The following is an 18,689-nucleotide window of genomic DNA, read 5'->3' on the forward strand; positions in this document are numbered from 1 at the left end:
ATAGAGTGAATGTCACTCGACGCCCGCCGGGCTTTATTAAACGCGACTCTTATGCCGGTCCTTGCTGGCATTGTCGAAGCTTACCGCGACGTGACAGGCGCCCCTCTTATGCATTTCATCGTGCAATATTGGCGATAATTTGTCCGATTAAAAAAAAAGAACATTATTACAGCATGCCACATCACAACCAAGTACCTACAAGCAGAAAGAAACGACGTTTCGACTTTAAAATCATGGCGCCGCTCAATAACGACGACACCAGCGCCACAGTTCTGAAGGCCGCCACCACCAGCCCGTCGCCGTAGCGGAGAGAAAGGTAAGGAGAGGAGGGCAGGAAGAGTGGGAGGAGAAGAAGCGCGCCCGCAACGGCGGGCCCCTCAAGAGCACCAATCGAACCGAGCAGCCCGTGTGGGGCTGTGATGAGGCCCCCCCACCTTCGGCCCCCCGCCAATCCAACGGCCGCCTGTGGCCGTTGTCTCGACGTCGCGTAGGTTCCACGAACGCACCAAACTCGAACTCATTGAACCAGTCCAGTGACCGTCGGAAGCGCAGCGTCGGGGATACGACGACGGTCACCGCGCAGCGCTCAGGTGAGTTTGCTTCCGCCACATCTCGCGCCCGCCATGAGCCCACGCTTGGACGTGCGGTGCGTGCAACGGTCGCCTTTGAAATGCCGCCGCCGCCACCTCTGTTTTGGGGCGAGAGTGCGTGTTGCTGCCGCCGCTCATTCTGAAGTCTGAGCTGCGCTCGCCGCATATGTCCGCTTGCCGTCAGCGCCTACTCGCCGTCCGTAATTAACTGTACTGTTGCGTCACTAAAATATCAGCAGCATCGCCGAGCTTCGTGTCTGATCACAACCAGCAGCCGTTGCTATGTACCATAGCGCGTTGGCTTCAACTAAATTTGTGCCACTTACTCTGCCTTGGGTGAAGTTCGTACCTGTGTAATGGTGCACAGTATTTGCTCATTGAACGCGAATTCGCTTTGCTCTCACTTGGAACTCCTACCAATCGCCTACCAAAAGCCGCAGTTATTGTGCATGGTACTATATGCGCTTTTGATCTCCAAAAGAAAGCTTTCTTTCTTTTTCTTTTTTTCAGTGAAACACAATGACACACATACGCGCGAGTGCGAGTACAGTTGGACCGTAATGGATATCGTTCCCATCTTACGCGCAGTGTCCGATGCCAGGATATGTGCGCATCCGGGAGGGCTCTGTGTGTACTCTAGCGCAGCGCGACGTTGTATTCTATTAAGCTGCACGGTCTTCCAGCATAGTCGGTTGGTCGGCAGCATACCTGTGCGGTTCGCTGAGCACCACCACGCATTCAACATAGTCCTATCGCAGATGGACTCGCAACGCGCGTCTCCTTATAGCTGGGCCGTTCTATTTCCGTTCGGACCAGACCAGACGTTAGGAACAGCCGAACCGATGGGTCGATCAGTCGAGAAAGGAGCCGCGCGCACCGATCGCCAACGTAAACAAATCATCCTACGGGAACGGGAAGTCCGTATATAGAAAGCCGCGTAAACACAGGTCTCTGGTGGAGCACGTCGTGTGTTTGGAGAGCGGGAGAAAGCTCTGGGAAAGAAAGCCACGGGTAGTAGCTCTGGTCAGTGCGTGCCGCGTTTAGCAACGCCTCGGCAGCGAAGCGTGCTCCTTCTCTGGAGGACCCCGTCACGCCGGACGGCCGATCAAGGACCGTGTGCGGCTGGCGGCGGCGGGCGCCGTTCTGCCCTCTGGCGTGACGGCCGACGCATTCCGCGGGAGCCGTTGACCCGCCGACCGAGGGCCTGCCTCGGCTGCTTGCTGCACGGGCAGCAGCGTCGACGGCTGGCTGGCTGACCGGTGTATGCCCGTGCCGCCCGTGCAGGATTCCGGCCTTGAGCCCTGGGCCATGGCCGGGACGTCCCGGGCGGCGCCGTGATGTCGAGCTCGGCGAGCCTCGAGGCGTCCGCCACGCCGCCAACGCTCAAGATGTCCAGCCGGCAGCTGCTCAACGTCAGCTCGCTCAGCAAGCACTCGGCGGCCGCGGGCGGCGGAGGTACGCCGCTGCTCGTGGCCGATGCGCGCAGGCGCCTGCACCTGGCGTCCGCGTCCCGGCTCGCAGTCCACCAACTACTGGGCTCACTGGCGCTGCTCTGCCTCCTGTCGCTGCTCATGGCGTTCCTCGCGCTCTTCTTCTTACAACGCGTGGCCAGCGCGGGCCCCCAGAACTCCGACAGCCCGGAGGAACACCTGGCCCTCTACCAGGTGGCCGTTGCCATGAGCACGCTCACCATATCGCTCAACCTGTGCTGCCTGTTCGTCTGCTGCATCCAGTTCCTGCTCGGCGTCAAGCTGCTCCGGACGCCGAATGGACTCGACAGGTCGGGACACAGTTCATCTGGGAGGGTTGTTCGCGCATCGTGACATACGTGCGCAAGCAAAAAACACGCACTTACACTCCTCACTGTCATATCAAATGCCACCTCCGCTGAAGATATCGGCCTTGCATATTTTCTATCCTGAAATATATTACAAGTTTATGTCTTCATGAAGACTTCACTTCCTGCAACAGTCTTGTGCACCGTATTCTATTTGTTTAATGAAATGAGAATTAAAATCAGACTCAATGAAGATTAGACAAAACAGCTTTGGAACAGACAAAACATTGCAGCATATGACCAATGCCACTTCCATCTAGTTAGGCTAACTGAAATTCTTAGCAAATTGCAAGCGAAATGTGTGTGTGCCAGTCCTCAAAACTAACATTGTCTGTGCACCAAATTTAGTCCTCTGCATACTGGACACAGCATAGGACAGTTTGCAATCACTAATATGAGTGCAAATGCATTTGCATGTAGGCAGTTGTGCCTCTTCCAGAATCAGTACCATCTAACATACCTCTAAATCTCGTTTCCAGATTTTAATAATGGTCTGCATAAGGTAGTGCAACACAAGTACTATTGCACTAACCAGTACACAAAAACCTGCATCACTTCACACTGCTCAAACATGCACATGGGACTGGCCAAGCTTCTCACGCTGAATATGCAAGGGCAGTAGCAGCAACTGTCATGCCATTTCATGTAGCTCAAAATTAGCTGCCCAGGAAACAGTCCTCCCACAAGTGAAATATTTTATAGCATGGCTTCGTTCACTTAATCATACATTTAGAGTGACTTTGCTCTTATCTGTTTCTGCAGGACAAACATGTTCATCAAGAGGAGCTCACATACCCGTGTGCTGGCTATTGCCGGCTTTTTCTTGTCAATACCAGTCTTTTTCACAGGTAGGCCTACCACTTCAATATTGCCCATGCACATAATTTATAAGCACTCAGTGAAGTAAGCTCTTGCAAGCGACTTGGGCATTTCCTGCTAACAAAGCAGGCTTTGCTCCGCAACATTTTGTGATCTCTTGGTTTCATAAATCTGCTTTTTATCCATTTGTCTACAGAGTATGTTCCTTCCTTGTTCACTGCATGTGATCTCAATTCCAAGAGCCTATATATGACATCTGACCTCACTCAGAGCCTATATATGAAAAAATGTGCTGCTTTCCAGGAGTAATCCTCTTCACATTCATCCACTTCCACGAGCTGCCAGCCATCGTAACCAGTGTTGTGATTGGACTGGGCATTGTCTTCTGTGGTGTGGCCTCCGTCCACAACGTCTACCTCTGGCAGTGGGAGAAGACCTGTGCTACTCGTGAACTCGTTGAGAGCCGAGCACTTGGTGTGCAGCCGGACTTGACCCACACTCTTGAGCTCTCAACACTGGTGTGACTGTGTGTGTGATGACACAAGCTACAAGGGACTGCCACACAAAGTGGAGGCCATTCAGGAATTGAGGACCATACCAAGCGATGCCCCTGGCTCACAATGACGTGTGCAGTGTCATAGGGCTTTGCTAGCACATGGTAAGAGAAGCTAGTCAGCATGGGGCCTCTCCTATGTATGGAAAGCTCATTCTACACCTCGTACAACTGCTGATCTGCTGGATCCTGTCATAACGTAAGACTGAAAGTTGCCTGCAAAATTTTAGTGAAGTATAATTCGTAGCCTTTAACTATATACAGTTGCACAGTGCAGCATTGTTTCAAGGTTTTGAGTATCTCTGATCACTTTACACTGAGTCAGTGTTTTTCCTTTCTTAATTCCAGTTTCTCTACTATGCCTAAAGTGCTTGGAGCAATAAGGCCATTGGCATAGCACTGCTTAAATTAACTATACATTGCTACCCCCATAAGGCCCATCATCAATTCATCCAAGCCCTACACTACAGTCAAAACTATGGTGTAGTCAAGAGCAATTTCTACATCAGGCATGTAAAGTGAGGAAAACAGTAGGGCTAAAAACACGTTTTTGTCGTTTCTTTCCCTTGTTTAGCACTGACTTCAACTTAAGCTCGACTTTAACAAAGTTTCACGTGTAAATAGACATGTACTGTGCGATGACTCCTTGCCATGGTGAATTTCATGAACTGTAACTGTGAGAGAGAGGCACATCATGGCTTGCTTTTCTTACTCTTCTAGCAGCCTTCTAGGCCAGCGTTGTTCTCACCCAGAGAAAAAGCTTGCAGTCATAGGTAGTTGAAACAGGGTGAATGAAGTGATCTACAGGATTTACAGTACTTATTCTGATAGGACAAGACATGGTTTAAAGAGTTAGCATGCTGAACAGCAGTTAATTTAGGAAGTGGGCAGTACAGGTAGCTACGGGCAATTAAAGCAGGGTTAATCATATCCTCCACTAATGCTTAGGTAAAAGGACAAGATGTGTTGGCACATCAGGGTGAAACCCCCGTGTGCTTATATTTACATGCACGTTAAAAAACTCTGGGTGGTCAGATTTAATCCACGGATGTTTACTATGCCGTCCCTCAATGCCTAGGTGTTACGAGACAGAGAATGCCACCAGCTGTTGTTACTCTGTTGAAACAGGGTGATTGAAATGCTCTGCCTGGGGAAAGATTTCATACTGAATTAGAAGTGTGGATTTTCACTTGTTGAGCAGCATGCGCAAAATGTAGGTTGTAAGATCTCTTTGGGGCCAGAAGAAAATGAGCGACTGTAACCTTTGAACTCGGACTATTTTGGTTGCTGCAAAATGCTCTTTTAACCGTAAGCTAGCAAAAAGCAGGAACTCAGAAGAAAATAGAAATTATCACATTACATATACACAGTGTTTCCATTTGTGAATTTTTAAAATTTATCAGCTTTCATTCTCATTGTTGTACACAATGTTGTTATGATTGGTACACTGCAGGTTTTACAGTGAGCCAATCAGTTCAGCCTTACATGTTGCAGTTCAGCTAAACTTTTGTCATTCAGAGACTTACAAGCAACAAAGTCACCAGCCCTAGAGGGGTCATTCATTTCTCGAAAATCGCAACTACTCAAGTGATATTATGCACCGTGCCATTACTGGCTGATCTTTAAGTGTAGAAACTATGTTTGCAATATATATAATTCAGCTAAGTGAGCTATTAATGGCTCTTCATTTAGAAAGAACATTTGTACAGTAGAGATCGTTCTTGCTGTGTGCCATCTAGACCAAGCGGGCTTCATTAGGTGGCTCAGTGTAAAAGGCAGAAATCGGCACAAGTGCTGAGGATTACTATGATACTCCAAGCAGATGAACAGAGCAAGCTTTTGCAGTCATGGCCACCAGTGTATGTAGATGTTTTCTTTTGTTCAAGGCAACGGCAGAAAGAAAGCACAAAAACGTGTTGTGTCTTACAATTATAACACTCTGCAAAGAGAAAAGAATTGCTACCATTTCACATTAGGGCACAAGTACAAAATTATGCAAAAGTAAGAGAGCCACCTATAAATGACTGTTCCAGTTCAATAGGTCACTCAGTTCTGCCCAAATTTGGCTTAAAAGTAGCATTGTGCAGTGCGTTTTGTTTAATACCATGTTTACGCACAGTAACTAGACTGTTTTTTCCAGAATGAATCAAAAGCACTGCATGTGGTGATGCTGGGCATAAAAAACAGATTTACTGAGTAAAGGGAATGGAGACACTTACTATTCCTATTGCTCTAAAAGCTACGATTCTAACCTAACATTGCAAGTGGATGATCCACCTTTCTGGCTCATTATGGGTGAAATGGAAATTTATTGCATCCAAACTTGGCAATAATTAAACAAAATCCACTAGTATAACATCACCTTTACACGCAATTATAGAAGGCAAACAAATGACTGGTTTAGACGTAAGAACCACTTATTCCAGGCTCTGCTATTTTTACACGTGAAAGGTGGAAGCAAGCATTGCATTGATCGAAACATACATATTCTGCATTGGATGGGCATTTTTTCTTGCGTCACAATACTTGAACCTAATTTGACAAAAGGTTGATTCAATTAGAACAGACTACCTAATGAAAAGGCCAAGCGCAGCGGAGAAAAGAACATTGGGACCTGGTAAATATGTTGTATGTATGAAGATGCACCATAAGTTACACAATACTCATTTATGTTAACTTTGTCTAAAAAGTATGTGCCCTTGTTGAATGAAAGTGTGAACACACAGCACTTTAATCTGCAGTAGAAGCCTGTTTCACGAGTCATCATTTGCTGCGCTGAATGCACTCATATCAACTTGATCTAAAGTACCATGCTTGAGACCATGCTTGCCTTATGGTTATTGTACCCCAGTTGTAAATGACAACCATTGCGTGCCTTTGAGGAGGCCTCTCTGTTGCCGTGTCAAGTGTGCTGTGTTATAGCTAGCGCTGTTGTTATACAACTGTAGTCAAGCCACACTCTTGCTCTGTATAGAAGCGACATTCGCTTGCAAAGTATTTTATTTTGATGTATGAACACAGTTCAGTGCAGTGAGAAGAAAAATGAAATGACTGTTTTGTTACAATATAAACACACATGGAAGATAGAGTTGCACATGTACACATCATCTTTTTTTTTTTTTTTTTTGGTGCTGCACACATTTGTTGCCAAGTACAAAACTTTGCACTGACCACAGTGATGATGGTCGTGGGACCAATTGCTTGTACATAGTAAATGAATATAATATTTCACGCACATTTCCGTTGCATTGATTTTTTTCATTCTTAACTGGCTTCAACAAGAGGCGAGGCATAAGGTTTAGAAAAAAAAAGCTTGTTTGTGTAAATGCAAGTCCAATACCTCATGAACTTCAGTACACTAACTTCGGACAGCATCCTATACATCACCAAAGAATAATTTTTTCTTCAACGAAGGGTTATACATCAAATTTCTTTCCATCATGCATGAATAATTCAAGATTGCAACATTGCAATTTACACAATCATGAGTTGAAATATTTTAGGAAAATTAAGCAAAACTGAGACATTTCAAAGAATCCTCAAAAAATATTTTCTAAGCAGCTTTTAAAGTTGTGCACCGCATGTTCAGATATTGGAGTGGGATATGAACTCAACTTGACAAATCAATCAAGGTCCTGCAGTGGCAATAAAACTTCTCATGACATATGAAAGCATGAATACATAATCTCATTCATTTTGATCTTAGCTGTAGTGGTCTACTCTACAAAACCTTCATAGGAAGAAAAAAAGAAAGACGGCGGCATTATGTTTTCCACAGTTCCTAAATCTAGCAGACCACTACTTATTTTTCAGCCTAGCTACTTATGTAAGCTGTTGTCTACAGAATTTGAACATTATGCCTGCATTCCACCAACAGGTAACAATCAGTCAAAAGGCTGTATTCAACTTGAGTGAAGAAACTTAATTGCAATATCACTATGTTTTATTTCTTCAGACTAGTGCTTGCCTGAGCTCGCTGGCTGCACCTAGCACAAATGGCTTCCAGCACAATGTACTTGCACGAACAGAAAGGGACGACAACACATGCTGGTTCACCAGCGTGTCGTTGTCCCTTTCTGTCCGTGTCAGTACGTTCTGCTGGAAACCATTTGTGCTGTTTTATTACTTTCAGGAAAAGCCCTTCTCAGAAGTTAAATATGTGCAACTTCAGCACACAAAAGCCACTACATCCACTGAATCAGGTAAGTCTAATTGCGCATTCCTCAAGATATTCGTGGGATGTCTGTGCCACTTCAATAAGCTGCAAGTGTGGCCATTTCAATTTTAATAATCACCATATTAGTCAATGAATTCTTTTTAACCAATAGGTGCTCTTCTGTTTATACAATCACAACTTCTACCTCACTTCATTCTAAAAAACGCTCTATCATTTTGCCCATTCTTCAATATGAATCGGTTCCAACTTGCCCACCTTATAGTCGTTCTGCCTTTTAGCTCTTTACATCTCACAAACGCACACCATGCGACACACTGCGTCCATAGTAGCTTCAAGACGATGGCCCTTTAGAAAGCTGCTCCAGAGGTTACGCAGTCCAAAGACAGGACAGTTCACGAACCATATAACTACCTCACTTATCCACCCCTTCTGTTGATAGGCTTTCTCAGTGCGCTACAGAACAAGCTCATGGACAGCGGGCAAGCCTTATGTAACAAGCATCTACAGAACTAGAGTCACTAGCACATAAAATAACATTCCACCCAAACAAATCCTGCAAATGTTTGGATTTCCTACACGCAAAAATGTGTGCATAATCAATTAAAAAAAGAAACATGCACTATGTGTACATTATCTTTCAGACAATGCAGGGTACAGTTTAGAAATGTCCTTGATACACACCAGTTCAAGGTCTGTCAGAACATCAAAGCATAACTGCAGGGGCGGTACTCTTGAGCAATCACATTAAGAAGTAAGATGACTTAGTTGGCTCAAGATGAATTGACCAGATGCATTGGCATTTACAAGCAACAATGTTCCTGGCACTGGGAAAGGAGCACTGTCAGCCGTAGATGACACATCTGGAGTCGAGTACCGCCAGAAGTTTTCGCTCAAAAATGCGTGAGCCCAGGACTCAAGCTGCCCCACACTATATTTGTTTCCTAAGGTCACTTAGCTATATACAATACTCGAGCCCTATGCAGTGCAGCATGTATTATTCATAGCTTGCCCTTCGGGCAGCGTACTTCCGCAAAGCAACTTCTGCCAATAACCTGCCTTCCCACCTCCACATAAAGAAAGAGGTCATTTTTTTCTTTCTACTAACCTTTTGCTAATCACACAGACCTGAGCACAACCACAAGACAACTCACAGATACCACTTGCTATGCATAAATAAAAATCAAGCATCAAAGTCAAATGTTGTATAGTTAATTACAAAACATTAAATAAAACAACTGCTCCTCCATTGCAAAACGTGGATCACCAGGCTCCGTGCAAACGTACATGTGCTCAGCACGAAGTATGTTACCCGTGTACAATAATTTGCAGAAAAATGAACAAATATTTAAACGCTTCAAGCTGCATCTTTAGTTGCAACAATAGTCATCACTACTTTATGCAGCTCCTTAGCACTGCGTGTCTGGTGCTTTCTACAGTGGCACTTATATGTGCACAGCACTGCTTAAACCCTGCAATCTACAATGCTTGTCACTCAAGGAGAGTGTACTTTTAATCGACTTGCTCAAGAAAGGTAGGGCTCAAAAGAGAACAACGCAAGAAATGAAAACATAATATGCCACGCTAGACAGTAGTACTGTCCTGTGCCTTTAAATTCAATGCCGCTGTCTTTACTGCCTTTTTTCCAGCTATATGTGTGACCAACATATAGATAACATACCATACTACTGGAAACCCTGTCCGCACAAACTGCTTCAAAAAGATGAAACAATGCTGCCTGGCAAAGTCCTACCAACAAAGAGCATAGAACACAGCAAACCAACCTGCAATTTGGCAGCAAGGTCAGAGGGAACAACACAATCTCCTGTGTAAGCTTTGTCAAGACCATGAAGATGGTAATGAGGAACTTGGAATGTCTTTTACACAGTCACAACACCAGACACACTAGAGGTAGAAACACGACGACTTGATTTTCCCACAGACACTGACATGACTTGATGCCAAAGGATGGGAAGAAAGCAGGCCTCATTGACAGTGGGTCTCAGGGTGCCTTTCTGCCTGTAAGGAAGTATTGAAAAAGATATTTTGAGCAGAGAACAACTTCAGCGAACACTATTGACACAGAACACTGCACAATCTGCACAAGCTCTGTGCGTAGACACTGAGAATGTCTTGCTATTGTGAAATCCTAAGCTAGCACATGAATGTGCTAGCTCTAACATTCTAATATGCATTGAGAGTTTATGGGTTCATATATTATTGTTTTATTATATATGAATCTAATCTAATGCACATCTGATTTTATTTTTAAAATGTAGCATGCCTATGATATTGTCAATCAGAAATAAAACAAAACCTGCACAGTTTAGCTTTACAGAATGGAAATTTATTTATACTTAATGTGCATCATTATCAATCTCACACTGCTGTTTATGAACCACAAGTCCACAACATGGTGCCTTCCTCACAGTCCACTGTGTTTGATATTCCACACTTCTCGACAAGACCCCTCCATAATAATCACAAACAAGAATGATTGCCCACACCTAAACTAGCCAGCCAGTTCGTCCTGCAAACCATGGAAGTTTCTGGAGCTCCAAAAGCATGCAATACGGCTCTGCTTCCACTAGCTTACCATACGAAATACAGTGGTGGAACAGCCATTTCACCTTTCGGTGCAGATTCTGGCATAGGCAAAGAGCTGATTTGGTGCAGCAGCAAGCACTTTTGACGCAGTTCAACGCACGTGTGCTTACGATGTACCATGCAAATTTTAACTGACGTAGTCTATATGTTGTGGAGATGGGTTTACACGAAGCTTACCCTGCAAGTGCTTTCAGGAAAGGGTGCGACACACCTCCACACCTCGATGCACAAAGGGCGCTACGGCCGGGTTTGTCGATAGGGCACAGAGAAGACTCCACATACAGATCGTCAACAAACGCGTGTTTATTAACCCATGATGCAACACAGTGCGACAGTCACTGCTCGTGGGCAAAAACTCACCATAAGACCGATTGAGTATGCATACCTGCACTGAACATAACACCATCTAACGTATTCACGTCATGCCGTACACATTAGGGAGTATTCGAATAGGGTCCGCGAAGGTTTTGCATCCGCAAAAAGAAGCGTCAGCGCCACTGCGCATATGCAAGATGCAAATAGGATTTAGCGTGTGCGTTGGCAACACTATATCACTGAAACAGCGCAGCAACTCGAACTCGACACAATAGTTTTGCGTTATTGAACATGGCGGCACCTATCGAAGTGGCGGCTCTCGCCATGTACCGCATTCGACCTCGTTTGCGAATACCATTCTTAACTATGCATCACGAGCGATTCTGATCACAGGGGCTCGTTTGCTAAGCCCCGATATCACCCATAAACATTGAAAAAGCTGACCTTAGTCCTAGAATGTGACATCCTCCTTCGGCAAACTCCGCGGTACCATGCAAGTTTGATGAACGCCAAAATAAAACGCCAGCAAAATGGTACAGCGGCACTACACTGTACATCCGTCAGAGAAAAATGCGCGAATGACGAAGCAGACGAACTGATGGGCCATAAAGTTTCTCACTATATAGTAAGAAACTCTATGGGTGGGCCTTTGCTTCTATGACGATGATGATAACATGCTGTTGGCTTTGATTTCAGTTTTGCTAGATGAGAAGCATCGACAGAAGGAGGGCTTCGCTCTTATGCATGCTTTGATGAAGGCTCTGCGCAATTTTGCTCTAAAATGCCATTTTGGCGCAGGATGGCGCAAAGGCCCGCTCTTGGCGCACTTTGGTGCAATTAGCACTGCTGTTCCACCACTGCAAAATAACTTGCCCTTAGAATGCTGCAGCCATTGCATCACCAATGGGGTCACCATTAGGGCCAGGCACATGCATGCTGATCAGTCAAGTTTGAACTTATTGGCAAAGGCTAATTTCAGAATCTAAATGACAAAAGTTATGGCCCGTGGGAGTGTGTGGTTGCCAGCCAGAACTTTCATTCAGGGTCAAATTAACTGGAAAAACTAATTAATCAGAGTCATATTAACGAGAACCTACAGTAATAAATAAGTACGTTATCAACACACTTACCACTCAGAAAAAAACATTGCTAATATGCCACACAGTAGACCTCTGTTGGAGAATTAATCCTAGGCATATGTGAACATCATTTTTTTGGTTGGTTCAAAGCAAAGTCAAAGCAAGTAGAAATAAGTGTCTTATAATTTCGAAGCAAATAGTAGTTCGAATAGTTGCGGGATTTGCACAAAACCTTGACACCCCCAAGTGCCAGACACTGGCACATCTAAAAAGAAACGACAGCAGACTGGTGTGACCTTGCTAAACTACAGCCCAATCTCTAGCGAAGTTGCAATAAGAATTACAGATGACTGTAATTAAACCACATACCTTAAAGCCTTGCCTGGAACAGCGCTTGCAAGCACTTGTTACCTTGTGTAACACTCCACCTTGCGGGTTTCCGCAGAACTATTGCGTCAACACCTTGCCTTTGCTTCGAATTGTTGATAGGCTCGACTTCACCCTGTGATCTATAGTTGCCTAATTAGCTCAGATGGTAGAGCAGCTGCCAAGAAAAGCAGTGGTCCCGGATTCGAGTCCCAAACCTTGACAAATTTTTCTTCAACTGCGAAACTTTTCTTTTGAGGAACTCACATCGATTTCCTTTGTAGCAATTGCTACAATGGGGTGGACGACTCATTTTCCCTTTATTAATTGACTGTCTCCACCTTACTGGTTTCCGCAGAACTATTACGTCAAGCACTCGTTAATTTTTTACAAACGTAGTAATTCATTTACAAGCTTTTTACTTCACAAGAACACTGATCACATTGGTGCCCCTATATTCACTATGTATTTGATCTTCATGGCATTTATAGGTACCCCAGGGCAGCAAGTCAAGTTTTGTGCCATTCATAAAAAACAATTATAGTGCTATACATAAGTAAAACACATACTATATGATTGTAATTTATTGCAAAAGTCGTAATTAAATCACACACTTTAACATTATCTACTCGTCCTCCATAATGTGCCCCTCATCTTCAACAATTATAAATTCAGTGTAATGTAGAATTCCCTCGGCACTCTGGGAAACACTAAAACTATAGATAATGATTTTAAGTATACCATATTTTCTGTACTATACAAGTTCGAAAGTTGAAATTTCGCAGTGTGCGGATTATATATGGGTATGGACTATACACGATGTTATTTCTTAAGATGGGAGAAGATGGATAGTGGTGCCAAGCTGCACATGCAAACTTTTTTCCTGCTAAATCACATAGCAAAATTAGCTCTGCAATGATCGCCCCTGTGAACAAGCATTATTTCCAGCTAATACTGGCAGCTCAGGGTATTGTTAGGGTGTGTGAAATCGACACCATAAACTATGATACACCATCCCAATATGGCAAGAGAATGCTTCACTTTCAAAGTGTTGTTGAAGCTTAGTGTAGTCAGCTGTGCACAAGAACTAAAGATTCTGAAGGCAATGAAGACACCGTGGCAGCCATTTGCCAAATATGACATGCTTAACTTGTCTTTTTCTGGTAGCCTAGATGAGAGTGATTTTGATGGCTGTATGTATTCACTCCTATAGAGAATCTAATGAAGGACTGAGGCCTTCACTGGTTGGACAATAATACTTTTGCTCACTTACAGTTAACTGATTGCAGACAAGCTAAAACACTTAATTTTTGTCGAAGTTTGTCCATGCAGACTACACAATGGGTGCAGACTACCTATGAAATTTGTTTTACCTTAAGGCATAAATTGGCCCCTATGGACAATACACTAGCTGCGGACTATAGTCTGCAAAATACGGCACTTGTTAAAAATTTTTTGCGAAGGCTGTATTTGATATACAAACTGTAGCGAAAATGAGGAACACTATAATGGGCCATCCTCTCCAGTGCTTTTCAAGTGGGTCAAGCTCTCTAGTGCTATTCGCAGGAAACGCTGCTCGTGCTGAGAGCCCGTGCCCTGCGCTGACGGTCACCCCAACCACTGGTGGCTAATAAACACCTTTACAAGTGGTGAAGGTTGCTTCGGCCTACAATGTCAACCCTGGAATTTCGATCCCGTACCCTATGCTCAACCATGCCTGAAGACACATCCTAGCAAACAGCTCCAACTCCATCCCAGCAAACGCCTCCTCAGCCAGTCCTGTGCTTTGGTATGCCTCCCCACAGGGACCCTGCCATTTTCAGTTGCGCAGATGACACCGACGTCGAGGACTGGCTGACGACATATGAAAGGGTAAGCACCCACAACAAATGGGACGATCACGCCAACCTGAGCAACGTGCTCTTCTATCTGACAGGTGTCGTCAGTCTCTGGTACAACAACCATGAGACCGACTTTTCGGTGCGGTCCTCGTTTAAGATCTCTCTAGTGGCTGTGTTTGGTCGCCCTGCTGTGTGCAAGCTGCGAGTGGAATTGTGTTTGCGAGAACGAGCAGAGCAGCCGGGCGAATCATTTACCAGCTACATAGAAGATGTAATGGAAAGTCAATTCGACTATGTTGGAGTCCGACAAAATCAAGAATGTCTTAAAAGTGATAGAGGATGATGCTTTCAACATGCTACTTGCCAAGAATCCTCAGTCTGTGACAGACATCATCACTCTATGCCAAAGCTACGAGGAGCAATGCAGCCAGCGCTCGTTGGCATGTTGCCTTTCCTCGCACAACGACCTCATTGCTGGTTTGGCTACCATGTCCAGCCAGTCGGCATTGCTTGCTGAAATGAAAGCATTCGTTTGGGAGGAAGTTACACGCCAGCTCTCCTAGATATCATTGAATTTTATGCCTCTGCTCTGTTGCGTGATTGAGCAGGAAATCGCCGAGGTCTTGCCAGACCAGAGCCAAAGTCTTCTTGCGGCTGCACCCCGAAGCTACGCTGACATCATTGCACCCCCCCAACAAGTCCCGGTAGCTGCACCACTCAGCTACACTGCAGTCGTCGCAAGGACCCAGCCACTCTCCTCAAGTATGCCTCTCCATTCTGCTGACTTCGTGCAGTCGGTGCTGACTGACTGCCACCCGCTGTGCAGTCATGTCAGCACCCGTCCTGTACAACATGTGCTGTGACATGGACAGGACCTTCCCCGGCGAGCCGGTGGCATACTCCCGACAACCGGCCAATATACCTTGCGTGCGGCTATGCCCGTCACGTTGCATGTTTTTGTAATCGCGTGTAGTCACTTAGCGCCACACCACCCACTACAAGCCAGTCCAATTGTGCATATTACGGCCCACTGTCGGCTATGTCGCCGACTTTGCACTCAACGACAACTACCCACCGTTAACCTTCGCCACGCCGTCACTCACTGTTGCCAATGCGACCTTGCCCCGTAACTTAGGACAAGGAAACCTAATCGTTGCAGTCCAAGAGGCAAGGGCTGCGACAGCGCCAAAATGTGAAAGTCCTCACCGCAGTCCCTCGAACGTAATCAAAGCATTTGTTGACGGTGTTCGCGCATCTGCACTCTTGGACAGTCAAGGCCACCATGTATGTTATGAACGCTAAGCTTTGCCGTTTACTTCGGAGTCATGACGCCCCTTTCTGAACTGTCCCTCCGCACAGCCAGTGCTCAAGACATTCACCCCTTGGCAGCTTGCACTGCTCGTGTCATCACTGTTGGCATTCTATACGCCATAGAATTCATCATTCTTTCCTCGTGCTCTCATGACGTTATCCTAAGCTGGGATTGTCTCTCGCGCCACAATGCCGTTATTCATTGCGCACAGGCCGAAATAGAACTCTCGCTGCTGTTAGATTTTCCACTGACAGACAATTCTATGCTTTCAATGAAACTACTTGTCCAAGCCAACACTCACATTCCTCAGAACACCTCAACGATTGGACCCACGTCCTACAATGGAATCTCAGACGCTGTTGCACTACCGTCTCCATCTGGCTGCTTTCTCACTCAGAAAGGTCTGCTGCTGCTTATTGCGAAAGTGTACATCACACAGGGCTACAGCACCATTTTCATTTCCAACCTGTTTCCATACTCTATGTTGCCGCTCCGAGGGGAACATCTTGTCAATGTGGACGTGATCAAAGACGTGCACAAGCTATGGACGTGTCAAATGACAATTACTGTGCGAGTTCCAGTGGTCTCAATACTGTTATGTGTGACTTATCGCCCAGTGATGTGTTTGGTTCTTCTATTGCCGATGCCCTTACACCAGTCCAGCCATCTCAGCTTTTGTGCCTTCTAGAAGAATTTCGTTCTTCTTTTGATGTAGGGCAGTTTTCCTGAGCTGGACACCAGCTGTTCCACATTGCATCGATACTGACCCACAACTGCCATCATGGCAACGTCCGTATCATGTATCTCCTGCATAACGTCATGTAATCAACAAACAAGCCGATGACATGCTTCGCCGTGAGGCGATACGACCTTCCAGCAGTCCATGGGCATCCCCTGTCGTCCTAGAAAGATGGTTCTGTGCAGTTGTGTGTGGACTACCGGCGCCTCAAGAAGATCACTCGCAAAGACATCTACCTTCTCCTGCGCATAGAAGACATGATTGAGTCTACAAGTCACAGAATTCTTTCCATCTCTAGATATCCGCTCAGGGTATTGGCAAGTACCCCTGGCAGATGCCAATCGGCTGAAGACAGCTTTTGTCACACCCGACGGCTTACACAAATTTAACATAATGCCTTTTGGACTTTGTAATGCGCCTGCAACGTTTGAGCGCATGTTGGACACAGATCTGTGCAGGTTGAAGTGGCACATGTGCTTGTGCTATCTTGCCGATGTTGTTTTCGCTCCTGACTTTACAATGTACCTTCAAAGGCTCCGGTATGTTTTAACACGTTTAACAAATGCAGGGCTACAACTAAATCTCAAGAAGTGACGATTTGCTGCTCGGCAGCTGACAATTCAAGGTTACGTCGTATTCAAGGATGGAATTCTCCCCCATCTAGTCAAACTTCAGGCTGTCGCCGAATTCCCCGAGTCAATGTTCATCAAACAATTGCAGTTTCATCAGTTTGTGCTCCTGCTGCAGATGCTTCATTCGCAGTTTCACCGCCATCATATCGCCCCCTGACAAAGCTACTTAGAAGCAACAGGCCCCTCACTTCGTGGTTGTCCAAGTACGACGAAGCCTTCACAAAGCTCCGTAATTTGCTAACGTCATCCATCATTCTTGCGCTATTAAAACCCAACAGCCCCTACCGAGGAGTACACAGATGCCAGCGGTGTTGGCCTCAGCACTGTTCTTGCCCAGCACAAACAGGGGTTTCCTGAATATGTCGTGGCTTATGCAACTTGTACACTTACAAAAGCTCAGACCAATCACCAGAGCACCACAGACTTTTCACCATTTTTCTTACTGTACAGTAGACACCCGTCGCACACCATCGACACAATTCTACCATACTGGCCGGATGCATCTGAATGTGCACTGTAGGGGTTGAAGGACGGACGTCGGGATGAAAAACAACTTGGGAGGATTTATTCTACATTATATACAGAAAGGTGAGCGACAAGTAACATTCGTACAGTCATTACGGGCCGGCAGCAACTCGGACGCTGCGGCCCGCGGCAAGAAGTTCGAGAGAGGTGAATCAGGGAATCAGGGCATGTCCCAGAATCCTCAGGTCTCTCTGGAAGGCTTCTTATAAACCCTTCGAGCACTGTAAGTCACGTCATGTTTGACCAATGGGAGAGTCCGCTCCGATGACGCCACTTTCAGCCAATGGTAGGCGCCCGTGTCACGGTGTCACACCTGGCGGCTCTCTGCGGTCTTGCCTCGCAGACTGGCAATGCACTTCTAACGAGGAGAAGGGGAGGGCTGCTCATGCTCCATTGTCCGAGGCCCACCTGCTAATCCCGGCGGCGCACAAACTTGTTGGCACGTGAACTTGTTGCCTTAAACTTGTTTGCTCGGCCGCTCCTCTGGAATGTGCTTTCCTGCTTCGGCATTCCTCAATTAGCTGTGCTGCGACTCGAAGTGGTTTGGTGAACTCGAAGTAATCGCAGGAAACAGCTCCATATCTAACAGCTCGTCCTCGCCCCAGTTGTTCTGAATGGCCGGTGAACTCAATTCGCTGGCCATGAGGAACGCTGAAAGAAGCTGCAGGGTACTGGGGTCGAGCCTCGTTTGACCACCCTCGGGATCCTGGGCCCTGGAGAACATACGTCAAACAAACCAAACAACACAGCGCTGCACCACGCGTAAGCGCAGGCTCTTCACCCCTGACTCGCCAGGCTATTACTGAGTCAAAATCAACCCTGATCATTTAGTTCCCCAATTTTGACAAAGCAGTTCCAACCACCCTTCCAAACAGCTATCCATTTCTCCTCGATTGCCGACAAGACCAGAGTACTATTGTTGTTGCAAAACAAAAGGGTCGTTGACGATGCAAACAACAAATGAAAACAGCCGAACATAACTTAAGTGGCCTAACTGCACGAACAGCATGTTTCCAATCTTTCGCAGTGGCGTACTTATCGCACGTATTGATGCCACTGAACAATCTGGTCAACCTCACAAGTACGTAATCACAAGCGCACTAGCCTTGTGGTCACTATCCAGAACGCATACTTGTGTCGTAGGCATACTCTTCATTACGCTTACTCACGTTTCTTCCTTTAGTCCCTCTAGGACACGTGACTTAAACGAACAATTAAACTTGCGGGACTTACACACTCCGCAGAACCCTTAAACTAATGCGTCTTCTACTAACTCTTTCCACGCACGCTCACTAAAGAA

The 18,689-nt window shown here is 45.9% G+C and overlaps 2 protein-coding genes across 2 annotated transcripts in view; one reads left to right on the forward strand and one right to left on the reverse strand.

The window, feature by feature from the left end:
* The first annotated feature begins 220 nt into the window (after positions 1–220).
* LOC135902435 (uncharacterized) lies at positions 221–7,036 on the forward strand. Its single transcript, XM_065432495.2, has 4 exons — positions 221–590; positions 1,875–2,370; positions 3,190–3,275; positions 3,550–7,036. Exons 2-4 carry the CDS (start codon positions 1,928–1,930, stop codon positions 3,768–3,770), a joined length of 750 nt encoding a protein of 249 aa, XP_065288567.1. The 5' UTR covers positions 221–590; positions 1,875–1,927; the 3' UTR covers positions 3,771–7,036.
* The window catches only part of LOC135902434 (probable RNA-binding protein 19), a 74,593-nt gene continuing 62,668 nt past the window's right edge, over positions 6,765–18,689 (reverse strand). Inside the window, exon 19 of the mRNA XM_065432494.2 lies at positions 6,765–9,992. Within this exon, the coding sequence (XP_065288566.1) occupies positions 9,976–9,992 (17 nt within the window). The 3' untranslated portion in view covers positions 6,765–9,975. The remainder of the gene's footprint in view (positions 9,993–18,689) is intronic.

This window comes from Dermacentor albipictus, chromosome 1 (assembly GCF_038994185.2).
Source record: "Dermacentor albipictus isolate Rhodes 1998 colony chromosome 1, USDA_Dalb.pri_finalv2, whole genome shotgun sequence".
Taxonomy (NCBI): Eukaryota; Metazoa; Arthropoda; class Arachnida; order Ixodida; family Ixodidae; genus Dermacentor; species Dermacentor albipictus.